The sequence below is a fragment of the Heteronotia binoei genome, chromosome 6 (assembly GCF_032191835.1).
Source record: "Heteronotia binoei isolate CCM8104 ecotype False Entrance Well chromosome 6, APGP_CSIRO_Hbin_v1, whole genome shotgun sequence".
NCBI classification, from domain to species: domain Eukaryota; kingdom Metazoa; phylum Chordata; class Lepidosauria; order Squamata; family Gekkonidae; genus Heteronotia; species Heteronotia binoei.
This window is the reverse complement of record NC_083228.1, coordinates 85,766,170-85,793,200: the sequence shown is the minus strand read 5'-3', so window position 1 is coordinate 85,793,200 and position 27,031 is coordinate 85,766,170. Positions and strand designations below refer to the sequence as shown.

The 27,031-nt window shown below is 40.8% G+C and overlaps 1 protein-coding gene across 1 annotated transcript in view; it reads left to right on the top strand.

Moving 5' to 3' along the window:
• DZIP1L (DAZ interacting zinc finger protein 1 like) overlaps positions 1-24,228 on the top strand; it is a 41,712-nt gene extending 17,484 nt beyond the window's left edge. Inside the window, exons 6-16 of the mRNA XM_060242061.1 lie at positions 3,485-3,622; positions 4,371-4,433; positions 5,040-5,180; positions 5,675-5,705; positions 8,393-8,443; positions 10,265-10,398; positions 13,843-14,035; positions 15,294-15,513; positions 15,729-15,928; positions 18,573-18,712; positions 24,001-24,228. Of these exons, the coding sequence (XP_060098044.1) occupies positions 3,485-3,622; positions 4,371-4,433; positions 5,040-5,180; positions 5,675-5,705; positions 8,393-8,443; positions 10,265-10,398; positions 13,843-14,035; positions 15,294-15,513; positions 15,729-15,928; positions 18,573-18,712; positions 24,001-24,174 (1,485 nt within the window). The 3' untranslated portion in view covers positions 24,175-24,228. The remainder of the gene's footprint in view (positions 1-3,484; positions 3,623-4,370; positions 4,434-5,039; positions 5,181-5,674; positions 5,706-8,392; positions 8,444-10,264; positions 10,399-13,842; positions 14,036-15,293; positions 15,514-15,728; positions 15,929-18,572; positions 18,713-24,000) is intronic.
• The last annotated feature ends 2,803 nt before the right edge of the window (positions 24,229-27,031 follow it).

Below are 27,031 nucleotides of genomic sequence, written 5' to 3'. Positions count from 1 at the left end.
GGGTTGCTATATGGAGAAAGGCAATGGCAAACCACTGCTGCTTGAGTGCCCCATGGATGGAGTCGCCATGAGCTGATTGCAATGCAATGGCACACTCTTCTTAGGCTTCTAATTTGCCTTATGTGCCACTTGAACTAATAGGATTATCATGAGCATGGAGTGGGGCTCTTGGGGACAATGAAATACCTGAAGCAGTTTTCTTCCTGGAAGAGATAAAGTTCAGTCACATGGTTAGAATTATGCTTCATTCAACATTTGGCACTTGCCATGCATGACTTTAGGGCCTGGTTTCATGCATCTGGTTTTAAAACAACAACAACGAGCTAGGGATCCATCTTTTTCTGCTACATTGAAAAGTATTTTCTGTATTATGTTTAACAAACCATTCATTAGAATGTTGCAAAAAAACCCCACAACATTTAGATTTAATTTCATTAAGAAATATATTATTCATAATATATTTCATTAAGAAATATATTATGAATAATATATTCATAAAATATAAATGATTTTATTCAATTTTGCATCTAAGCATATATGCTGAAGATTTACAATAATTTATGAATATTAACAAATAAAACATTAATTTTGGAACCGAAAGAGCAAAATGATTATAATAGTAAGTCTTCCTTATATACTACATTGATTGGTCTTACCTTTAGGAGCTAAAATAATGTCTTCTGTCCCCTATACTTGAGCATCTATATAATGCTGCCCATGTGCAGAGCAACAGTTTTGTAAATTAAGCCAACCATATTTAATAGTATAACTACAGCACAGTTTGTAAAGTGTGTTTTCTTTTACAATTTCAGTATTGGTTCAGCTTGACCTATTCTGTGTTAACAGTGTTTTCTTAGTAAATGTTGTTCTTTTATGTGAGTAAATGGGTTTCCTCCCTCCCCCTTAGGGTTTTTTTAGGTCATCCTATTATGATTTCCATGTTTTTTAAGTTGTTCCTTTTGTTAGGAATAGCTGTGTTTATAGAAATATATACAGTTCTGAGGGTTTGTTAACTTGGGGTAGTTGTCTATTAACAATTGCAAGACTTTTTGCTTGAGTGGATGGCTCCCCTCAACATGAAATCTACACACAGTTTTTTCACCTGTGCATGAACTGAATATCAAGAACCATAGCTGTTATTTATTATTAAACACCCAGCTGCTAACATGTCAAAACAGACATCCAGGCCCAGGGAGTATATGCCATGCCCTTTGAGGCTTGCTAGAAGGAGGGGAGAAAATTAAATAAAATAACTTTGGAAAACTTAAAATAATATCCTCATAGGTTCTTGTGGTCAAGTGTATTACCTGGTCCCAGGTCTACAGAATAAAGAGACAAAACTATAGAAAAATATATACAATTTATTTACAGAAAAAGGGGGGGGAGAAACATAAAGAGGGATATAAAAACAAACTAAAATGTAATGTAATTTATTTGTTTTAACTGTCCAATTGTTTGCAATAATATTGTATTTTACTGTAATCACGGTATATACCGTGTCGTGTTAGCCGCCCTGAGCCTGCCTTTGGCGGGGGAGGGCGGGATATAAAAATAAATTTATTATTATTATTATTATTATTAAAATTAACTCAGTATGCACAGAGGAACACAGAAACAAAACCTATGGCAATTAGCCAACCTTTCTCTACGCTGGACTGTGCAGCTTACTTTGGCTAATTAACCTAAGCCTACTTACTAGATACTTTCATAGTTAGGCTCACAACACTGGCCAGACATCTTCATGTCCCGTCTTCCTTGTTGTTATCATCAGTACTGAATGCACATCCTGATCATGCTGGATCTGGATCTTGATGATGTAATGTTGTTGGGCACCTAGCCTGAATATATTCTGAATGGCTAATTGGCTATCCAGTCACTGACATGATCTAATTAGAGAGCTGTCATCTAGCTTTGGATTCAGATGTTAAACTGTCAAAGCTAGATCAAAAGGATCTACCTGTCAACTGGGTGTGACTTTACAGGTGTGACAAATTACCTCTAGACTTAATTAGGTAATTGCCTATTGATTCATGCTATACATTGGTGCAAATCCTGGTAACATTTACAGACAAAGACATTGAGTGACATAAACACTTACATACATTACAAATTACAATAAATTTCTTGACAATGAAGATGATTTGTGAGTTTGTTGACCATTCTCCTCTTAGACTTTTGAACCGTGATGGAGACACAGGATGTTGACTTTGGAGCAGTCATCACAGTTACCATTAATTTAGGCAGGTACTGGGGGGGGCGGTTGAGAGAGATAAGGAGTCTCAGTGGTAGCTGTTCTTGTTGGCAACTTTGCTGGTGTAAATGGGAGACACAGGGTGCTTTTATTATACAGGTGGTGTCAATCAGCTTTTTAAAGTTAAGGCAGATTTGTGGTTGTTGGTACCATTTGTCCTGTCAGGTGTACTTGGTTTAATTTGGGAATGGTTATTGTGACAGTAATACTGCCCAGCACCCATCTGTAGGAAAACATATATGCCTTAGGCTTTTCTGGTTTGTTTCTTTTACATACCTTTCAAACACCCTGCTGCCTTCTCCATTTGGGTACTAAGATGCAACATAGACTTCACAGAGTTTCAGTGGTTGCCAAAACAACCATTGATGAAATACAGGTTTGCAAATAAAGGAATAGTCTTTGAATTATAACTCAAAGAAATTGTTAAGCTCCCTTGGTTTTGTACAGGAGAGGATATTTTCCACTCTCCTTGTCTGTGTTGCCTCTATGTTCTTGGCTTCTAGGAAGTAAACCATTGTTTCCACTGCAAATAGTACAGGAATGTTCTGATTCTCTTCATTTTTGATATTGCAATTCCTATGATCATCCTGAAATTGGTAACCAATTTTCAAAGTAGTAGCTTTATTTTCTTATTATTTGTGCTTTCCGCAAACAGACATATACATCCCTTTTATTATTACAGATTTTTTAAAAAATATAGTTTGTTCTTTAGCATGTTTTTGAAGCAAAGTACATACAAGTTGAGAAAAAATATGCAATAAATGCATCAGCAAAACTATGATAAGCTGTATTAGTCCAGCACCAGTTCTTGTTGTACCGGTGCTTTTTCCCTCAGGAGTTCTCAGACTTTGTTCCAGCAAACATCTCTAAGAGACTGAACCGAAGTTAGCAGACTTCAAATCGAGGAAGTTATTCCCTTGATTCTTTAGCTGTTCCTAAGTAGAAAAAATTGTGGAGGAGCGGGAGGCATGGAGCCAATTATAATGATATTTGTGGAGGATGACTGACATTTCATCTCCTTTTCCAATGAAGAGAAAACTTGAAACGAGGCAGTGAATAGCTTATGCCCCTTCTAGCAAATACCTCCGTAGTGTGGCCTATGTCATATAGCCTCCGTGGCTGTTCTGTTTCAACTGCAAACCTGCTTTCAGAGATTCTCCCTTTTCCTTGGGAGTGCTGCAGGTTGCCCTCTGACACTTGACACTTTACATATACCAGCTATACTTTCTTTAGAAACTTCATGCACTACAAGCCAAGAATATGGAAGGCTCCAATCTGGGAATACTGAAGGATGATGACTTCAATGATAAGCATCAATGGAGCAAGACACAGAGAGAGCTAGAGGAAATGAAGACTAAGATAGAGCAAGAGGTAGGAAAGTGTGGAGGATTTGATCTGTGTGGTCCTCAGGGAATTCATTTCTTACTGTTTTATACATTATGGCTAGCTAGACTAATATATTTGCAGTCTGCTAAACTCCATGGTCTTCTAAACAGAGCCAAATCACTAAAATGAAGCTGTTCATAATGGCATTTTACAAGAAAAGAGAGACAGCAGATGGATTGCTGCAAGGCAACTTGGCAGACATTCGCTTGGCTAGGGCAGTTATACTTCAACAAGCAATTAAAGATGAGTACTGCAGCACTAAACATTAGTATATCTTGGTAGGTAAGTGTTAGAGGAGATGGTCACCCTTCCAAAAGGGAATGTTACACAGCAAGCAAAATGCCAGCATTTTTTTAGAGGCTGGATGCCACAGATTAGTTCCACTAGGGGCCATGGCTTCTTCTGGCAATTAAAACTGTTTTCAGATGAATGAGGTCTTTCCACCTGTGGAAGGCTCCATGTGCCAGAGGAAGGTGCCAGCAATAGCAGCACAATTCTGCATGATCCTTCCCATTGTTTTCAATAGATCATTGAATCAGAAAGACATGATTGCAAAAGATTATCTGACCTTACATTAAAGTAGCTTTACACCATATGTCATTTTAATTCATTCATATGTCAGATTCAGTGCAAAGACTGGAAAACTAAGGCAGTAAATATATATGTACCCTTAATGACAGAAGATACCATGCAGTAGCTGTGAATAAAATTGGGGTATCTTTTACTTTGTCAGAAAATACAGTGGAAGAAAAGACTGAATGAACTTCAAAAGGTGCACCAGATGGAAAAGGAAGAGGTATGTGCACCATAGAGGATATCACATAGCTTTCTCATCAAATGTCTGTTCCAGGGCAGTTGGGTCAATTTGTGCAGCTCACATTTAAAAAAACACAGCCTCCTGGTCACCATCCACATCAGCCTCCCAAATACAGTGCTTTTTCTATCATTCTGTGTTGTGGCTTAATTGGAATCTGGTGAAGAGCGATGCTCAGTAACAACTTGCATTGCTAATATTTTTAACTATATTTGTATGCTACCTCATTAGCCAAAAGAACCTCAAGTTTACAAAAATGAAGCTTAAAAGACATTTAAAACTCTAAGAACAAAGTATTAAAATGTCCACATAGTACATGTATGCTAGTTGTTTATGCTAGCTATGTTTACATAAGACACATTGTTAGTAGGGAAAGACAGACTTAAAATATTTTTTAATAAATACATAGGTGATACACTGTATGTGTACATTTGGAATGTTGAATCCTTACTGGAAAATCAAATGCCAGTGCAGCCCTATTTAGCTGTGGGTCCAATTGAATGTCGCCTACTGTACTGTACCAAGGAATTTGTATTAATACAAAATGATAATTCTCAAATCTCTATATTATTTGCTTTCTCCTTCCAGCTGAAATGTGAAAATGAGAGACTGCGGGCCTCCTTATCTTCTGACCAGTGGAAAATGGCTGAACACAACAAGCAACAAATGACATCACTCACTGCAAAACTCAGGCAACAGGCCAAGGTCATCCAATCACAAGAGAAAACAGTAAGTTTAATATTACCTCCTGGCCACAGCCATGTTAAAAACTCTCTGTCCCCCCCTTGAGGCTGAGCCATATACAAGTGAGGCTTTTGAATCTTTTGAAACCAAAGTAATGGCTTTGAAGGTCCATTCTGTTGTGGGAGCCAAGCACGAAGTCAGCAAAATCACATGATGCAGTTCTTTCTGGAATGATTTTATAGCCAATTCAGACTACAGATGGGAAACGTGTCTGAGTGATCTCTTGATACAAATTTGTATCTAACTTGTTCTGGTAATCAGGTTGTTACAAGAATGTACCTAACTACAATGGAGCACCACATAGAGATTCTGGTCCTATTTCCCATTTCCTGGCATAAAGTATTCAACACACATAAGGGCTGCTTATAGGATTTTGTTTTGAAATTATTCCTGTTTGTGTAGATGCTAATAATAAGTAAGCAGTTACTAAGCATTGTAAGCAAAAGTTGATCTTTTAATTATTTATTTTTGCCTTGCAGATTAAACTTCTGTCTTCTAGCAAAGCCCAAGGTATTGTCCAATAATGAGGATGAGTGGATTACCATCAACATATGTCTGTTCTTTCTGTCTGTTGACCAGCTATATAATACATGAGCAAGTTTAGTCAGGTGGATAAGGAAATTCTGCAATGACTATATCTTCATTCAAAGCACACAGTAGAATTAATGATCCAACTCTTGTTCTAAGGCTATTCTGAACATTCCACCTCTGATCTCGGTGTCTGAGGCATTAAAATTGAAACAGAAGCCTAGAAGCAAAAAAAGACCAATTTATTCCAGAGTTAGTTGCTGGTATAAATAGTGACAACCACAGATTGTTTCCTAGAGACTAAGATTTCTTGCAATACCAGTACAAACCACACATCAAGGGTTAATGATTAATAATGTTTCTACAGTTGGAGATTGATTAAAGGGAGAAATTGCATTAAAGCAGAGCTGTTAAGGGTGAGTTTTTATAGTCAGACTTTTCATTATGATGCTAAGAGGCTTAAAGTCCTTAATTGTCTCTAGAGGTTTAGCAGACAATAAGGATTCTTAGTTCTGGAATGAAAGCAATCGCTCCTTTTTTTTCTCTGTCATTGGTAGAGTCCAGCATACTCATCGATTGGCAGAAAATGCAGTGCAGCAGTACATTAATCCTTGAATTTTTGCAGAGCTATAAAGAAAGACTGAAAGTCTGGGAATAACTTTAAATTTACCGCTTAAAGTGCTTTCTGCTTGTAGTCATGTATGAAAGACCACATTGTTAAATACACTTATATCAGGTTTCAGAATCAACTGGTGGGCAAGCGGGGAGTTGAGTTTACGATGAGATTTGTGTCACCTATACACAAATGGTTTGAAGCACAGTTTTAGTCCTCTGCTCACCATTTTTCCTCATACAATTGTAGACATTTGCTGGGGGAGGGCACCAAATGCCTGGCCTACCTTCAGGTTTCCAAGATCCAGTGCAGACAAGAGAGAAAAATTCTTGCCTCTGTCTGCTTGATTTACCTGACCCCTTCAGCCTGTCACAGCATCATACAGCCAGCCAAAAAGGGTAAGGCTGTGGGTAGCAATATGGAACCCATGGCTGTCCTGGTCTTCTTCTCCCCTCCTGTTCTTCCTGGAGCTCAAAAGACACCCCCATTTATTTCAGAAAACTGGTTTTAACTAAACTAGGTGAAAGTTCCTGAGTGATCATTAAAGTGCTTGAAGGAAGTATATGTGACTTCAGACCGCTAAATATTTGTCTTGGTGCTGCTCCTGAGATTCAGTAATAGGGGAAGACAGGTTTGCTTACTGTGATTCTGTCAAGTAGAAATTTCAGTAAGAATTGTATACTGAAATCTGCAATTATTGTTTTTGTTCCTCAGAGTCACTGTACACTCATCTAGGCACTTTTCAATTATTTCATGCCTATTGGCATTTTAAAGACCAGTCTTGCATATTTATTCCTTAATGATGAAGTGGTTTCATGTCAAACCCTACAAATTACAGCAGATATGCATACAAATATACTTACATGACATCTGCATGCAAAGTAATTAATTTTGACACAATGCTATGAATTCCTGAAGAAACTTTTTCTTCTGAATAAGGATGGACCAGACCATGGACCTAATTTTTCCACAGATTGGGACCCAGTTTGTGGTCTATAAGCCATCCTGCTGACATGGACCTCTCATGACTCTTCCAGGAGTTTCATACACCGCCCGGGTGAACTGCCTTTTTTAACAATCGTTATGGCATCCACTGAATAGGTCTTTGTGTTAGTCATCATATGCCCTGCACTTGTGGGAGGCATTTGTAGACTCCAGAAATTTTGCTGGTTTTAACCATTTTAACCCTGCATGAATTATTGTGTTATATTTAACTGTTGCCCCCCCACCTTGAGCCTGTTTGTGGGGAGGCTAGGATATAAATCCAACAATGATAATACAATAGTATTAATAAAAACCTTGTCAGGGGGGCCTCGCAAAAGCCTCACAGTGCACAAGTGAAGGCTGAGTGGTGACTTCGCTCACGTGAGTGAAGTCTCTTTAAATCCTTTCCCTCTTCTCACTGAGTCACCTCAGGGAAGGGAGGCATTTAAAAATCCTCCTGTCATTCTCTGGAATCACACTGCCTTGTCAGCACCTCTCCACAAGTGAAGGATCACTTTCCTTTCACTTGTGGATGGCTGGTGTGGCACAACTGGGGGAAGGAAAGAGGCATTTTAAAAAACAGAATCATGCCACCTTTGTAGAGCACCTTGTGGAGGCATGTCACCAAGGCCGCACAACTCCAGAGACATGAGGGGGGATTTAAAGTTTAAATGCTTGATTCATAGAGCATGACTCTGCAAGTCGTGCTCCTGGCTTGGCTTTGAAAAGCCATTTAAAGGGAACGTTCCCTTTAAATTGCTTTTGCAAAGCTGTGTGGCATGAAAGTTCATCCACTTCTGGTTCACCTGGAAGTGAACCAGAAGTGGATGAAGTAATGAACCAAACAGACTGTGGCCTGGTCCATTAAACGGAGAGGTTCATGGTCTGTAAACCCCATTGACCTTGAATCTCCATGATCCATTTTTTTCTGGACTATGCCCATCCTTAGTTCTGAATGAAAAGAAGTGGATTACTTCTGGAAGATTGGAGATGGGCTATGTTACATCCAGGAACATGTGGTGCTGGTAGTACCGGCTAGAATTTGAATAATGCACCTCTTCTTTTTTTGCAGAAATCCAGGAGATACCTAAGGCTGAAAAAGCAGAAGAGTCTACTGAAGAAGGTCTCTTTTTTATCAGTTTCAGTTACTGGTGTTAACCAGGTGTTCAATTTCAAATTTACTGTGTCTCTCAGCAGAAAAAAAAGCGGGAGCTCTAACTATTATTTCCAGCAAGGAAACACAAAGTATTACACACCAAGACTTCTTCCTCATGGACAGTTTTGCTCTGTGCTCTCCCTTCCCACAAAAAAGGGGCAGTAGTGTTTTTTGAAGATTCCACACATCTTCATGAAGTTGGCTCACATTTCAGGTTTTCCCTGACTTTACTGTGTTTCTTCCCACACCTGCTTTGGTATTACCTTTTCTGAAAGAACCCAAAGAAAATGTGAAGAGTTACAAAGGGAATGTGTAAATATCTGAATCTCCTTGTCCACCTCTGGTGTATTCATCTTTTATTTTCCCTTCTTCCCACAATTCCCGCCCCTTCCACTGGTGGGCTTTCTGCTGGGCTATTTTTTAAATTCACAACCACTCCCCTCCCCCAAGGCACCACACCAATGAGTGTACAATGTGAATTGTCCTTATATGGAAGCAAATCTGGTTATAATAGATTTGCCCTCTGTTGATTGACATTTAAGGAGTAAACTGACAGCCCTATGCTAAAAAAGTGATAAAGCTGAAGGAGATTCAAGTAGCAGCTATGTAATTTTACTGTATATTAGACATAGTAAATAAAAGCAGCTGTATTTGGGTTACCTAGGACAAACAATAGATCACCACTCAGTTCTGAACTGTGGACCTGTGATAATGGGTTTTGTTCCATAAATGGACCAAGAACAGATAGTGTTATCCTACAAATAAACTACTATAACATCAACACCATCTTGTGCTAAAGCAGTTAAAACTGCATCTTTACTCTGCCAAGTAGGCAGAGGTGTTGTGCTGTATTCCACAGCACATTGCTAATAGGAAACAACATTTGTGCTGGGGTCAAGGAAAGGAGATGTAAACGGCCATCACTGATTCACCCCTGCAATCTTTCTTGTGTCATAAAACCTATTAGGTGGCTTAGCAATGCTCTGCAAGGGACTGTTAGTGCAGGAGAGTCAGTGATTTGAATCACCCCAGTGCTTCAGCTTAGTTCCTTGTCAGCATGAAGGAACTTATCCCCTTGCAATGGCCATGGAACCTGTATGTCCAAGTCTTCTCAGCCGTTTTCCTCAGTGCAGTGCTTTATCCAGTCAAGCTGCATGTATATTTTCCCATACTATAGTAGCATACAGATCTGGTATCGTGGGAAGGCTAAGAGCATGACTCAAAGTCAGGCTATCACTGCATCCTACTATTCCTCAACCAGGAATTCAGCATGTGCCCTTAGACAAGCCACTTTGTCACCACCTCAGCCCTTTACCTGCAATGTGGGGTGAATAATAGAGGCCTAAGGATCAAACTATACCTTGTACTGGAAATCTGTGATTCTGTGTCCCAATATGTTTATTTTTAAAAGAAGGCAATCATTTTGTCTCTTTCCTTTGGGGCCAATAGCAGTTCATACATTGTGGCTCTGATCCAACTTCCCCTTTCCCATGACTATTATTTTTTCAGATCATCCAGTCAGGAATCCCCCTAGTATGAGATGTGATGGGACTTTGATGTCAAGTGCTTGAAACACTCACTCTAAAGTGTTGTATAAATGCTATCAATAAAAGTGTCTTCTCAGTGTTACTGACAGTGCCAGGGAAAATATTTTGCATATCACCTAAACTTAAACTTTGGATAGTAGCCTTGTACAGGGATATGAAAATAATACCAAAACTTTAGAGTACTAGAAATTCCTCGAGGTTTTGGGGGGTTTTTTCGTTCTAGCCATTTTTCCCCCTACAGAGCTGGAAGATACTCTGGATAGAAAGAAAAGGGTACTAGAAGCATTGAAGAGGAATCCAAATTTACTGAAGCAATTTCGGCCAGTTCTGGAGGAGACACTGGAAGAGAAGCTGGAGAGCATGGGAGTGAAGCGGGTAAGTTCCTAGACAAGGAGAAAGGATAGACTCTTCCCTTTGGGACAGCTGTAGACTTCTAATGGCAAACTTTGCCAAGGATCATAGTGCCCATTAAGCAGGGCTTTTTTTGTAGCAGGAATTCCTTTACATATTAGGCCACACACCCCTGATGTAGCCAATCCAAGAGCTTACAGTAGACCCTGTAATAAGAGCTCTGTAAGCTTTTGGATGATTGGTTGCATAAGAGGGTGTGGCCTAATATGCAAAGGAGTTTCTGCAACAAAAAAGCCCTACCATTAAGTATCCAGCAATGAAGAGTGACACATCTATCCACACCACAGTGAGAGCTCTTCCTTCTTTCAACACTAGAAATCTTCATGTGTGAGGAAATGGCTTGTGAAAGGGAGACCATGCCTCTCTCATTGCCCCGTCCCCTGGCTGGGAATCTTGGGAAACTGAAACTGCATAATTTCACGAAGTATTAGTTAAGCAGCATTCTGCCTTTGGGGGTCCCAGAAATGCTTTCCCTCGGAGAACCTGCAGTGATTGTAGCATAAGAGCAAGTTATCATTTCTTCTTGTGCATGGATTAAGACAGAAGATTTGGAATTAAAAAGCAGAAGATCAAGCCATCAAAAACAGGCAGTATTACAATCATTTGAATGCTGGCCTAGTGATTCAGCCTCATGAAACAGCAGTTATACTGTGAACCCCTTGGCTGCATACCAGTGTTTGCCTGTCTTCCCTTAGGAAAGCAGAGAGCCTGGACAGAACTGTTCACTGATTCACCTTGTCAAGCTAATGTGACTGATACGATGGGGCTAACATTTGGGCACTTTAATCAAGGCTTGAATGTAACTAAAGCACTTGGAAAACCATATCCCAATGCACAAAACTCATGGAGAGGAGGAAGAAGCATAGAGAACTCTCTAAAAGTATAGTTTGTGCAATTTATTAATCTGTGAATGACTGAGGATCCAAATTGGAGGATCTCTAGCAATGACAGACCTTTGTTTAAAAACCAACTAACCCAGTTATGTCAACTACATTTTTCCTCAAATCCAAAAACCTGCTCACTAAACATGTGTAACATTGCACTCATCATGCAAGGAAAAAAAGTGTTTGGTAAGAGCCTTGCTAACCTAATATAGAGGACTTTAAACTAAATTGTATGAGGGAGTAAGACAATAATTCAAAGTTTAGTATGATGCCAGTAACTGGAGATAAGAATGCTAAAGTTTTGCGGGAGGTAGCACATATGTTAGGTAACATTAACTCATGCAGTATTGCAGTCCAAGCTCTGCTCACAACCTGAGTTCAATCCTGGTGGAAGCTGGGTTCAGGTAGCCGGCTGAAGGTTGACTCAGCCTTCCATCCTTCCAAGGTCGGTAAAATGAGTACCCGGCTTGCTGAGGGTAAAGTGTAGATGACTGGAGAAGGCAATGTCAAACTGCCCCGTAAAAAGTCTGCCATGAAAACTTTGTGAGTCAGAAATGACTGGTGCTTGCACAGGGGGGATTACCTTTACCTTTTTTTACATAAGAAAACAAAAACCTCAGGGTGCATAAAACATGGATTCCAATGTCTCTATATTAATGCATAGAGTATGGGAAACAAGCAGGAGGAGCTGGAAGTCCTAATACAGGAAGGGGACTATGACTTAATAGACATTACTGAAATTTGGTGGGATGACATTCACAATTGGAATATTAGGATTCAGGAGTACAACTTATTTAAAAGGGACAGACAAATAAGGCAGGGTGGAGGAGTAAGAAAAAGGAATAAGAAATAGCAGTGATATTATGGTGGGAGTCTGCTGTAGATCACCAAGCCAGGCAAAAGACTTAGATGAGATACTCCTACAACAGATTGTAAAGTTCTCAAAGAGAAGGTACACAGTGGTCATGGGAGATTTCAGTTACCCAGACATCTGTTCAAAGTCCAACTCTGCTAAAAATGACTGTCTTGCTGACTTATCTTACTGACAACTTCATTTTCCAGAAAGTGGAGAGGGAAACAAGGGGATCTGCTATCTTGGACTTGATTATCACCAAGAGGGAGGAACTGGTTGATGAGGTAGAAGTAGTGGGTACTTTGGGTAGTAGTGACCATGTGATTTTGGAATTTGCAGTCTCGAGGAAGGGAAAAGCTGTATGTAGTCAGATGTATAGGTTGGAGTTAGGAAAGCAAATTTTGAGAAACTTGGGTTATGCTAGGTAAAATATCATGGTTAGAAATACTTAAGGAGAAAGGAGTTCAAGAGGGTGGGAGTTTCTTAAAAACAAAATATTGAAGGCACAATCACAAATTATTCCTATGAGAAGGAAAAATAGGAGGAGCCTAAAGAAGCCAAGGTGGTTCCTTAAACAGCTCTTTGGAGACTTGAGAAATTAAAAAAGATTCATTTAGGAAATGGAAGGAGGGTCTTGTAACCAAGGATGAATATAAACAAATAGCCATTTTAACAAGCTGTTGCCTAATATTATGAATGAAGAAACAGGGCTAGTAAACTGAATAGATGAAATAGGATTGTATTGAGTCAGTTAAATATATTGCCTGAATGAAAAATAAATAATTTATTTGGGAATACTGACTATCTACGTAGCCTAGCATCCTGAAGAAGCAATAAGGAGAACAACTGGTGGTGATAGGAGTAAAGGTGTGGTTTAGGAAACTGCCTGGTGTCAAGCAGAGGTAAAATTGGTGGGAATAGCTAAGAATGCAGTCCCAAAGAGAGTCATACTCTCTTTCAGTCCACTGACATAAGTGAGTTTAGATGGATGTAATTCAGTTTAGGATTATTATGATGATCTGTATTATATCTTAATGTTGCCTGGGTGGTGTGGGTTTGCTTCTCTTATTTATTGTTTCAGTGATTTCTGATTTTACGCCATTTTGTTTCAGATTGCATTGGGGGACTAGACATGGTCAAATGACCTTTTAGAAATATACTAAATGAATGAATAAATTCTCTCCATCTGCTGAAGAGAAGATCATCAGACTCATCACGGAGCAAGATGGTGCCTAAGCAGCCCTTGGGTGGCAGCTGGAAAGAGTTACATTCTGCATCCAACAACTTTTGGTGTTTAATGAGGAGCACATTTCTCCAGCTGCCACCAAAAGGCTGCACAGAGTGAAGGAGAGAGCTGCTCACCATCTGCTTTCCACTGATTGTTGCTGTGGTGGCCCCTTTCACCATCACATGCCATTACAAGATTACTTAAGAGCAGTTTGCAATTATAACATTGTATTGATCTAATTATTTTAGGCCATCTCGAGTGCTTTATAAAGATACAGAAATAGGACATGACTTTCCAAAATAAATAAATGGAGTTTTGAGGCTTTCTCCATTGAAATGAGTGGGAATGAAATAGAAGGTACCTGCCATTAGGTTGTATCCCTTGTGACTAAGGGGAGAATTACCCCACATTATTTATGTTGATCGTGATTGCTTTTCTTACAGGGTACAAAAGGTATCTCATCTCACAACTATAAGAATTTGAAAGGTGTGATTAAAAACCAACAGCAGCAGAAGGCCAAAAAATTTCCACATCTCCTCACACTGAGAGACAAACTTGAACAAGCGGTGAAACAGAAACTTATCTGGAATCAGAAGAATGAAAATGAAGCATCAGTGCCATTGTCTGAAATATCTGGTAAAGTTTTATGATACAATTGTTAATTCTAGAATTCTGATTCCAAATACTTTATTTTTGTATACTGCTTCCTCTTCTACAGTTTCAAAGTAGCTTACAGCTTAAAGAATAACATTGCTTTAATTGGTAGATTGATCTGTATTGAATCTACAGATGTAAATGCTTACCTCAGGGGTGGGGAACCTTTTTTCTGCCAAGGGCCATTTGGCTATTTATAGCATCATTCGTAGGCCAGACAAAATTATCAACTTAAAAAACAGTGCTCCATTGACGGAGAATGATTCAGACTGGCAAAATTAATGCAAATAATTGTTTTTCTATTTGAAGTCATGTGGAAAGAGCCTAATTCAGTACACACACACACACATGACCCACCACCCTAGGCAAATACCCTAGGCCAAGGCATATTAGACCACATCCCCTAAAATTAGCATATTAGGCCACACCATCTGAGATAATCACATGCAAATTGAACTGGTAGTAGCTGGCTCCCACCCCCCACCCCTGCCACCCCTCTCTCACTTCAGCTGCTCCCAGCAGACCTTTAAAAGCACCCACATATCCTAGCAGCAGTCTTTCACAATGCCCATGAGAGGGGGAGGGCTTGGCCCAGCAAGCCCTGAAGGCCAGACCAAATGATCTCAAGGGCCGTAAATGGCCCTCGGGCCTGACGTTCCCCACCCCTGGCTTACCTGAATAATAAACATTGATGGTGCACCCTTTTTCTATGTAAAGAGGGTTTTAAAAAAATTATTTCTCCATGGCTAGAGGAAGTTTTCAGTATACCAAAGCAAACAGCAATATTTAATAAAACCAATACAGGCACCCTTTTTCACATCAACTGCAGCTGAATTATGGCAACCGTATAGCGTTTTCAAGGCAAGAAATGTTCAAAAGTAGTTTGCCATTGTCTGCTTGTGTATAATACTTGGATCCAAAACCATCAAGACTTCCTTGATGGTTTCCCATTCAAGTACTAACCAGATCTGAGCCTGCTTAGCTTCTAAGAACTGACAACATTCGGTTTGCCTGGGCTATCAAAATCATGGTGATTGAGTAGTACGTGATGTGACATATTCTCAGCCTGAGAGCCTCTAATCATACTGGCTTCTGTTCTGGCTCTTTGTTTTACATTATGATGACTGGATATTCTCATAGTTGTAATGCAAACCTCACATATCAAAATGCACTTGGCTATTCAGTATTATGAGGATAATAGCCCTTCTCATTGGTGTTTTTAATATTCTCTCTTTTTCAGTTAAGACCCAAAGGAGCCCATATTCCCCTCTTCAAGTTGTATCTTCTAAATCCAAAGAGTTGCAAGTTGAATTACAGCTGTATGACTTGGAAGTGCCTAAACCAGCTCCTCGGAGCAAAGTCAGCTCCATGACTAGTTCACTGGAGGCTCCCAGGCTATCTTCTCCAAAGCAAGCTAAGAGTAATCTGTCTCCTCAGCCCTCTGCTGTCCAACATCTTAGGTGAGTTCTGTGTTACTTTCTGCTCTAAAAAGAGATTTTCCCTTAGGCCTTACTAGTTGATTTATATTTGGAAAGTGCTTAGCTGCTGGGATCCTTCAAGATGCCATTGTTGCTTGGTGGGGGAGGACCACTACTACCACTATCAATCCTATACAGCAGCACAATTGAAAAAAATTATTCCTCTAACGTCTCATGTGGTATGTTTCTTTCTCCAGTACTTCACCTTTCAGCTCTGAAGAAGAATCTGAGGAAGAATCAAGCTTTACTTCTCCAAAGCTCAGAGCCCTCAAAACAAAACCAGATCCTCCCAAAATGCAACAGAATGAAGACAGTGACTGGGATTCATCTGACATAGAGTCATCTCAGGGGAAAAGCAATACAGGAAGGGTTCTCTCTGCTAAAGCTGCACCTTCAGGTGAATCATAATAGTGTCCTGTAAGCAAAGACAGTTAAGGCCATGCTTAAGGCTGCTCTTTTGTTTGGTTGAGAGCCTTGTGGCACAGAGTGGTAAAGCTGCAGTTCTGCAGTCTGAGCTCTCTGCTCACAACCTGAGCTCAATCCCGGCGGAAGCTGTGTTCAGGTAGCCAGCTCAAGGTTGACTCAGCCTTCCATCCTTCCGTGGTCGATAAAATGAGTACCCAGCTTGCTGGGGGGAAAGTGTAGATGACTGGGGAAGGCAATGGCAAACCACCCTGTAAAAAGTATGCCGTGAAAATGTTGTGATGCGACGTCACCCCAGAGTCGGAAACGACTGGTTCTTGCACAGGAGACTACCTTTACCTTTGTTTGTTTGTTTGTTGTTGCCTAGTCATGCTTTACTGTAGTCTGGTTAGAACAAAGGCTCCTCAGGATGCAGTTATAGTATGGAGATAAGCGGTTACTGTGTTGGAATGTTTGTAAGGTCATGACTAGGGATGGATATGGACCAGAAAAATTGAGGTCCATGGAGGGCTGTTAATTTCATGAACCAGAAACTTCCACAAATTTTTCCAGTTCATAGACTTTACTGGTTTCCCAGTGGCAGAGCATTCTGGAAGTGGGCTCAGAAGGCATTTAAATGCCTCCTGAGCTCACTCGTGGTGCTTCAAAGGGTTCCCTGGATGCCAACATGTCTGGCTTTCGGACCGCACCAGTGGACCAAATGGACCGCCTTAAAAAAACCTTGGTCTGTGTATGGTCTGTAAAATTCAAATGCATGGACCAAGCAAATAGATCACGAACTGGCCCCTGGTCCATGCCAAAATTAGACCCATGGCCCATCCCTAGTCAAGAGTGCAGCACATATGAAATGTTGAGAAGGCTTCTGCTTCTCAGGTCTCAGGCAAGAGCTCTTGTTGGAGTGTGAATTTACGCAATGAGGTAGCACCCTGATGAAATTCTGAGACTGACCTGTTGTGGATACAAACAGTTTAATCTGCAAAAACAGCAGAATGAGCTACTGTGTCTTCTGGGTTGTCATAATCTGGAGCATAATGTAGGTTCATGCTGAACATTTCTCCATACAGAAGCAATGATGGAAGTTTTCTCATTTTGCCCTCACACTGTGGACCTCTGGCTTTTAGCTGATTCTCTTCCTGGGGATCCCATTTTATGGATTATCTGTGGTTGCCTGAATGAGGATGGAGAGCCATGCTGCCAAAAAACCCCCTTTCTGTCAGAAAATTTACCGTGGGATCCAACCTGCAGAAGCCCCCTCATCACAGGGTACAGCTCTTCTTTGCAGACTTGCAGTGGTGATGTGTACTATTAACACCACAGAGCAGGCATGAAAATATGCTCTGGACTGTGTCTGTTCATGTCCACTGCAAGTTTTTCTGTCATTTACACTAGTGTAGTCTGGTAGCCTGCAATTCCTCTGTAACAAGAAACAGAATGGGCTCATTGAGATGACAGAGAATGTATTTTAGTTAGTGCTAGTGAAAATAAGCTCAGTCATGCTAGAGCCATACAACTTACAATGCAAACAAACCTATGATCTAGGAGAAAAGGAGATGGGTCCTTTCTGTGTCATTACAGCCCATCCAACAGAAGGCAATGTCTGTCCTAAATTATATGTGGAAGTCACATTTCACCACTTCTTAAAGACCTTCACTGGCTGTTCAAAATGCTGTTTATCACCTCTAAAACCAGGGCACTCAAGAAATTATCACTCACTTTTCTTTTGTGGCACCATGAAATAACCTCCCACAGAACTTCACCGGGTGCCAAGAGAACATTTTTACCTTCCCAAGAGGTTGAAAGAAGTTTCTAGCCTCCCCATACCTGTCTTGCAGTGTTTTTATTTCTGGTGCCTACATGTGTATTTAAGGTGAGTGTTGCTGTTTTACGGCTTCCTGTTTTTAGATTTGTATGGTTTTGCCTGCTAGTTGACTACTTTTAATTGGTTTTGCTCTTGCTGCAACAAAGATTTATGCCACTGGTTTTTGCATGATTTTATATTGTTGTAATGGAGGCTTTAAGCTGCCCTGAGAATATTTATTGAGGATTCTGGATGTGATTTAAATAAGTAAATAAACCCTTTGCTAGTTGTGACATAGCCTCAGTCACCCTTCTGAAACTGCTTCCAGTGCAGACACTTTAACTTGATGCAGCTGCTAGTTACTCATCTGCCTGCAGCTGCCAGCAATGTAAGCTGAACTGACCTGTGACAAGGCTGTATGGAAAGGACTTGCCTAAGAAGACATTCCCCATCTCCATTTAAAAGGTGCTTACCATGTATTCTGAAGCAATGGAATGTAGTGTTAGGATGCCAAAAACCTGTGACACAAGAGAATATACCACCAGTGTGCTACATTGCATATGAATGGCTTCAGCATATTTAAATCTGGCCCATTCATTTACAAAATAGGAAGGAAGAGTCTGTCATGTGAAGCTGGCCACAGATTCCATTGGAACATATATTTGGTCAAAAACAAGTAATCTCTTTCTTAGTTCTGTCTTTCTGAAAGCTTTTACTGTTCCCATAGAGTCTTTTTGGATAGATGTGACCTTTACAGAAGCCACCTGATATAATGATCAAGTCTAGATTCTGATTCTGAATGACTTTGTGCTTCATACAGAGACACTGGTGCAATCAATGGCTAAAAATCTGGAGAGGACTCTGACTGTGCCAGGAAGAAAACCTGTTGGTGGAGTGAAACTATTTTCCATCCAGACCAAAGAAGATCTTAAACCCAGCCACTCCATTAAAAAACTTCAGGTTACCTATAGTATATATTAGCTTGAAAAGTCAGATTGTGTGTGGTATTCTTGCTGTCTATAAACATAGATGCAGCTTCTGTTCATGTATTATATACTAAGAGCTGTTATGGTGATGAGAATAGCCTTGTTGCAGTCATTATTTCAAAATTAAGAATAGGCAGGAGATATTTATGGACTCCTTAAAAGAAGACTGTAAGGGTCCCATCTGCTGGAAATATTTAACCTCCTGTAGCATTCCATAATATTTATTTATTTATTTAATTCAGTTTATATCCCACTCTCCCCGCCGAGGCAGGCTCAGGGCGGCTCACATGTTCAAGACTATACATAAGTATAGACATATAATAAACATAAAAACAACTTAAAACATAGAAATTGACATTTCAGGTGCCACTTACAAAGTACTTAGGAGAGTAAGAGCTCATATTTGTGTAAAGCTGTGAAATGCAAGAGATAGTAACCTCACTGAGCACAACTCTCCAGGAAGTTCTCATGGAAATGTTCTCCCACAGCTCGTACTCATTTCCCAGGTGATGCCTGGAGACAGAATCCCAATCATCAGTTTCAGAGTGGGTGATCTTTGCTGTACAGCTCTCCATGAGGGCTGTTATGGACAGATCCAGATGTGTTGTTTTGAGCTTGCAGTAAAACACCAAACTCTGTTTCATGAAATAGAGATAGCAGATATACACTTCCTGAAGTGGTGGTGGGGACGGCATGTAGAGGTTACAGAACTGTGTTACCTAGCAATCCTTGGATGTCTTTCCCAGATATAAAACAGAAGTGCAGAGGCTGCTTAAAAGATTAACATCATTTATTCCAGCAGGAGCTTTCATAAGTCAGTGCTCATTTCTGCAAATACAAATTAGAGAAAAATCATTTTGCACACATTCATCAGGAAAATTACACTGGGAAAGGAGGAGTTGGGGCAGAGAAAGGCTGGGTGTGGAACCTGTCATAATGATTTCGGATGTAGTTCTCTGTATAAGGGACTGGAATGGATTAGGTTACTTCATATGATGGATAATGAGAGAGGTCAGAGGTTTCAGCCTCTCTTTCATGAGGTGCAGATCAACCAAAGTGTAATGAAGTAGAATAAAGAACAAACTAATCAAGGAAGAAAGTTAGAAGCATAAGAACTGACTAGCCCAGTTTTCCTGGCTTGAAGATAAGCTTAATTTCATCAGTCAGGCAGAAAGAGCCTTGTATAATGTGTATTATTGGTGTAGTGGTTAAGAGAATAGGCATCTGGGAGAACCAGGTTTGATTCCCCACTCCTCCACACGCAGCTGCTGCTGGTGTGATCATGGGTCAATCATGTTTATAATTTGCAAATTCCTTCCCATAGATTTAAAACTATTAGCTATCCATGCACATTTTCTCACAAAAAAAACCATATGAGAATGAAAGTCAGTTTCCTCTTGACACTCACTGTAAAGAGAAAAGTTGCCACATCTCTCACAGTTTGCCAGTCTGCTTCATAGCAGCGTCCACTTCTCTGAAAGTGTTGTTAGCTGTTTTACCCAAGAAGTAATATGTATATTTCCATTCCTCTGCAGAAATTCTATTATATCTCGCTTGCACCTCAGCTGAGTCTAATGGGCTAGACCAGGGGTGCCAAACACATTTGTTATGAGGGTCAGATCTGACATAAATGAGACCTTGTTAGACCTGGCCATGCGTGTCATAAAATGAAGACATAATAGAGTTATGTCCAGGTAGTGGAGATGTAAACTTTATAAAGAGTGCAGACAAACACACACAAAAAAAATTAAAAAAAAAACTTGAAATAAAACATGCTTAAAACACTAGCACTCTTGCAATATTTTGTTTATTTAACAGTCTCTGGTAACTGACATCTCTTGCTCTGAATTATTGCATCAAAATCTGGAGACAGTGGGTGTATTCACACTACACTGAATAATGCATTTTGCAACTGGATTTTTTCTCTCAGCTTGACTTCGCGAACGAAGATTTAAGAAGGGTGCAGTAGTCCACGTCTGCTGCAGGCTCGCTGGTGGCTGACAAGACCAATGCGGGACAGGCAGATCCGGCCACAGTGGCTGCAGGGAAAAGTCTGATTTGGGGTTGGTGCTGTAGCAGTGCGATTCTTCCTCAATCTCCTTTTGTCCTCAAGACCAGCTATGCGTGCGTTCTCAAAGGAAGAGACAGCCTGGTGGATGGTGTGCCTCCATGCTTTGCGATCTGAGGCTAGGTCAGACCACTGGTGATAGTTGATGTGACAGGTGCCAAGGGATTTCTTCAAGGAGTCCTTGTACCTCTTCTTTGGTGCCCCTCTATTTCGATGGCCGGTGGAAAGTTCACCATACAGAGCAATCTTGGGAAGGCGGTGGTTTTCCATCCTAGAAATATGCCCTGCCCACCGCAGCTGCGTCTTCAACAGCAGTGCTTCGATGCTTGTAACCTCCGCCCTCTTGAGGACTTCAGTGTTGGTCACAAAGTCACTCCAGTGGATGTTGAGGATGGTGCGAAGGCAGCGCTGATGAAAGCGCTCAAGGAGTCGCAGGTGATGACGGTATAAAACCCACGATTCGGAGCCGTAGATGAGGGTTGTCATCACAACCGCTTTGTAAACATTGATCTTTGTGCCTTTTTTCAGATGCTTGTTGCTCCACACTCTTTTGTGCAGTTGGCCAAATGCACGGTTTGCTTTTGCCAGCCTGTTGTCAATCTCCTTGTCGATCTTGGCATCTGAGGAGATGATGCACCCCAGGTAGCTGAACTGCTGGACTGTCTTCAGTACTGATTCACCCACAGTGATGCAGGGAGGGTGATAATCTTCCTGGGGTGCAGGCTGGTGGAGAACTTCTGTCTTCTTCAGACTAACTTCTAGGCCGAATAGCTTGGCAGCCTCTGCAAAGCAGGACGTCATATGCTGCAGAGCTGATACCGAGTGGGAGTCGAGTGCAGCATCATCAGCAAATAGTAGCTCTCGGATGAGTTTTTCCATTGTCTTGGAGTGAGCCTTTAGTCGCCTCAGGTTGAACAGGCTGCCATCAGTGCGATAGCGGATGTAGACACCATCGTCATCATCTAGATCTACTGCGGCTCTTTGAAGCATCATGCTAAAGAAGATCGTAAAGAGAGTTGGCGCGAGAACGCAGCCTTTCTTTACACCTGTGCCTATTGGGAAGGGCTCCGAGAGGATTTTTACTGTGAAAAAAATAGCAAAAATCCAGTTGCAAAATGCATTATTTAGTGTAGTGTGAATGCATCCCCATATCTGTGCTGTAGTAATCTTGAGTACGCTGTTCAGGTGTATATCTGTAAGTTGCAAACCTATTTTTTTTTATTTATTGCTATTAATTACAGAAATCCCATAGGACCCAGGGAAAAACATGAAATGGCTGGGCATTGTGAGCTTTTGTACAGAAGTTGCTTCATGTGCTGTTTAAGAACATGTGAAGGCACCATGGCACAGACTGAGGGCTATGTTTGTCTACAGCTGCCTCAATCACACTTGAATTGAGCAAAGCAGCCTCTCCTCACTGTTTCCCTCTTTCCCCTCCCTCTTCCCTAAGGGATGGGGACAGGAGTCTCAGCTAGTAGAGGACCTTGGCTCTACAGCTTTGCTGTATGACTGAGCTGCTGTCTCCATCTATAATAATAATAATAATAATAATTTTTTATTTCTATCCCGCCCTCCCCGCCGGAGCAGGCTCAGGGCGGCTCACAACAGAAAACACACATTACATCAATTATACTTATAAAACATGGTTAAAACAATTACAAATTATTAAAATTAACTTAACAATATGGCGTTAACAATAAGCCTGATAGCTAAATGGCTAGCATAAATCATGCCTATACCAGAGAGTAAGCTTAAAGGATGGTAGTTAGCGGGATCATCTTTTGTTGAAAAACAGAACTACAATTGCAAGTTTCCAACTATCAGGTATTACTTCAGTCTGATTTACCTCAGTAAATAATGATGCCATAGAGGAAGCTGACCAATCTGGGTCTAGTTTAAGTAATTCAGGTGGAATATAATCACAACCTGGAGATTTTTAAGATTTTAATACACTAACTACTCCCCTTTATGATATGTCTTGGCCTTTTGGTTAAGATCAAGTGTCTGTAATTTGTTCTAAAAATATATATCTCTCTCTCTAATAAAAATGGTAAAATCTGATACTTATACTGAAGAAAGTTCCTTATGAACTTAACCGCAAACTGCTGCTTTGAAGCACTCTCCCTTATAGTCCTGATGAAAAAGAGGTGGGGAGTTCCTAGCCTTTTCTGATATGCACTCACTAAGTCATACATCCAGTAGTGAGCTTGGAGCACTCCATTCTCTATATTAAATACAGTGTTTATCAAATGCAAGAATAGATTTTTTCAAAGGTATGCCATCAAAAGGGGGGTGAGTTGTCTTACATTCACGTACAAGTTAGAGTTATGCCCAGTAATAATTGTGCGTATGTAATACTTTTCAGGGGGTCTCTTACAATGAGTGTCATCTTTCTTTCAAGTAAGTAGAGGGATTAATTTGCCCTAGTGGTGGCTGCAATTAATTTAAGGGGTTTGTTTTCTCTGGAGACTATGTAGACTGAGCATGTATCAAATGCTCAGCTAAGATCAGAGAAACCACCTGAATCTTTATAAAGTCTCTTCAGTCTTTTCACTGTTAGGAAAGTTCTTAGAGCAGGGGTGGGGAACGTCAGGCCCGAGGGCCATTTACGACCCTTGAGATCACTTGGTCTGGCCCTCGGGGCTTGCTGGGACAAGCCTCCCCCCATGGGCATTGTGAAGAACTGCTACTGGGATATGTGGGTGCCTTTAAAGGTCTGCTGGGAGCAGCTGAAGGGAGGCAGGGGTGGGAGCCAGCTACCACCAGTTCAATTTGCATGTGATTATTTCAGATGGTGTGGCCAAATATGCTAATGAGTCTGTGACCTAATATGCTAATATTAGGGGATGTGGTCTAATATGCCTGGACCTAGGTATTTGCAGGTCGGTGTGTGTGTGTGTGTGCTGAATTCGGCTCTCCCCACATGTCTTCAAATAGAAAAACAATTATTTGCATTAATTTTGCTGGCCTGAATCGTTCTCCCTCAGCAGAGCACCGTTTTTTAAATTGATAATTTTGTATGGCCCGCGAATGATGTTATAAATATCCAAATGGCCCTTGGCAGAAAAAAGGTTCCCCACCCCTTTCTTAGAGGATGGACAGGCTATTTGCCCAATGCTGTATTTTACATATTGCATCTCTCTGGCCTTCTCTCATAGCGTTTGCATTATCTCCTCTCTGTTCTCCTGATATAGTTCGTTGAAGAGGACAGTGATTTGGACATTTCTTCTTTTGAGGAAATCACCCAGCATCTGGACACCAACAGCATACCAAAGAAGCAGCAAGCTGTGAGAGGTAGTGGAGACTCAGCTGGATCTCAGACCACCAGCGTCTGGGGTTCCAACAGCACAAAGACTGATGCTTGGTGATTCTTGCCCCTTGTAGTTGAGCTGTGTCAGAAAACACAAGCCACTTGAGATAGAACTGCAGTAAATGAAAGTTCACAAACCAGCAAAAGGATTGCAGAACTTGCAGAGGGATCATGTGAATAGAGGACATACATACTCCAACATCATGGTGTGCACACAGGTGTGCACACTGGGCTATAAGTTATTTTTTTCCTTTGAGACCATTCATATGATGTGCCTCAGAAGAATAAGACTGAATTACAGTTTTCTCTGAGAGAGATTCCCCACATAGGCTTGTGCTCCTGTGGTCCCTTTGGTGGATGCATTTCATCCCACACAAATGCTGCCTTTTGTATAGAACTTTGTAGCATCATTCTTCAACACAGAGACTAAAGAAATAACTAATCTGGGAGAGGAGGGAGATCCACAGAATTCTCTGTAAAAAGATAACCCAGTTTCAACATTTCAGGAGTAGGCAACAAGCTGCTAGCAGAGTCCAAGTTAAGTGGCCCCTGCTCTGAAGTTCAGCTTGGCTTATTACTGGCCACATGTAGCCCTGCAGCCCAGTAGATTAAAGGGCAAATCTGCCCCTGCAAATTGAGGTACATACATGATTCAGTCTAGTCCTCAGCAGAGCTTCACCCTTCTACGCTCATTAAAGCGAACTCTGTCCAAGATAGCACTAGAAAGGAACTTCCATGCTAGAACCACTTTCCAAAGTTTTCAGTTATAGAGTCCCTAAGTGTACTCTGAAGTGGGTAGGCCAAGCTTCATTTTACTACTATTCTGAGAAGAATGAGGCCTAATTGAATCAGGGCCAGTGCAACCTACCGCATCTTCCCAAGGCTGAGCAATGGGGGTTTTTTCCCCTTTGGCTTCTCGTGTTTTGTACAGCAGCAGTGTATTCACTGCAAAAACCAATAATGCTATTAAATGCTGAAGGCAGTAAGAAAAGAGGAAGACATAACATGAGGTGGATGGACTCAGTAAAGGAGCCCACGACCTTCAGCTTCTAAGACCTGTGCAAGGCTGTCAATAATAGGATGTTTTAGAGATCATTATTTCCTAAGGCTGCAATAAGTCGGATTCACTTGACAGCACATAACATATGCCATTACATCAATTTGCACTCTCAGAAACTTACAGAATCATTTTGTTGGTTTCAAGGGTCATCTCAGAATATATCACAGGCCACCAGTGCCATGTAGGCTACCGTTTCAAATAACATTGACGTGATGTATTTTGAGTACTTTAGAACTCTTAAAAATTGGTGACGAGAGCTGACCACTTGATGGCACCATAGCTCAAGAAACAACATGTAATATTTCTGCTTCAAATAGCCCCAGTTACTAGAGAAGCACCTTTTGATTTGAAGTCTTCAGAAACCACATAGAAAGGCTAAGTAAATTTGCCTAAAATTAATTATATAAAGGTGTACAATTAATTTCCCATTTTTTTCATATTGTCCATGTACTTAAAAGCTCTGTGAGTGACTTTGAGATTCAGCAATCTCTGAAAAACTTCATCTGTGTACTGCAAAATACAAAAAATATTAACACTGTCAAAATTATCCCCTTTGTGTGCCAGATGTAAGTGTGGTTTGGGTCCTAAGCAGCACAAATGGAGTCCTGGTTGAGAAAGGAAACTTTAGTCTCCTTCCTCCCACTACAGCCTTCTGCACTTTCTAAACCTGTGGATCCTCCCAGAACAGTGTTTGGGGGTAAAATGGGAACCTCTGACAGGAGAGGAATGGTGAACAAGCCAAAATTTAATCCTGACAAAGCAGAGGTTCTCTGGGCTAGTGGAAAGGGAAGCCTGGGATAGGAGATCTCTCCTGGCAAAAACCAGTTTGTTGTAGTGGTTAAATGTGTGGACTCTTATTTGGGAGAACCAAGTTTGATTTTCCACTCCTCCACTTGCAGCTGCTGGAATGGCCTTGGGTTAGCCATAGCTCTCACTAAGAGCTGTCCTTGAAATGGCAGTTTCTGTGAGAGCTCTCTCAGCCCCACCTGCCTTAGATGGTGTCTGTTGTAGAAGGGGAAGGTAAAGGAGATTGTAAGCCACTCTGAGATTCAGAGGGAAGGGTGGGTATAAATCCAATATCATCTTCTTGGATAGGAAGTTATAATGCCCTTGAAAAGCCAGGTTTGCAACTTGAGCATACTACTAAATGCAGTGGTCACCTTTGAAAACCAGATGGCTGTGGTGGTTCAGTGTACTTTTGCTTGATTTTGGCTGGTGTATCAAGTGCGTTGGTTCTTCCTGGGTCCGTTAGATCTAGCCACAGTGATCCATGCCTTAGTTACATCCAGACTAGACTACTGCAATACACTCTACTTGGGGTTGAAGAGTGCTCGGGGCTCTAGTTAGTGCAGATTGCAGAACACTGACCAGCTTGACTGCTGGTCAGAGCCAGCTATCAGGAGTGTGTGACCCTGCTATTAACAGCAATTAATTAAATTAGCAATAAGTAAGTAAATTAACAAAAAATGTCAATTGTAAATGGAAAATGCCTTTCCATTGAAAGGACTGACAAAACCACACTTTGAGGTCCATGCCTGAAGTTTTAGTCTCCTATTATATTATTCTTTTTATTTTATTACATTTATATCCCACCCTCCACTGACAGGCTTGGGGCACCTAACAACAGTTAAAACAACAGTGCTAAAATAAAATCACAATAAGATCATTAAAAACATTTCAGACAATTTTGTACAGTTTAAAACAATCCTTCAGTTTATGTTTATGTTGCAAGGCAGACTACTTTTTCACAATTTTTTATACTTGGGATTGCAGAAGTGTAAACACATGGTTATTTGCCCCCTTTTGTCACTGTGAAAATGGGAAGAAGATTCTCATCTTAATTTGGGAGTTCTGT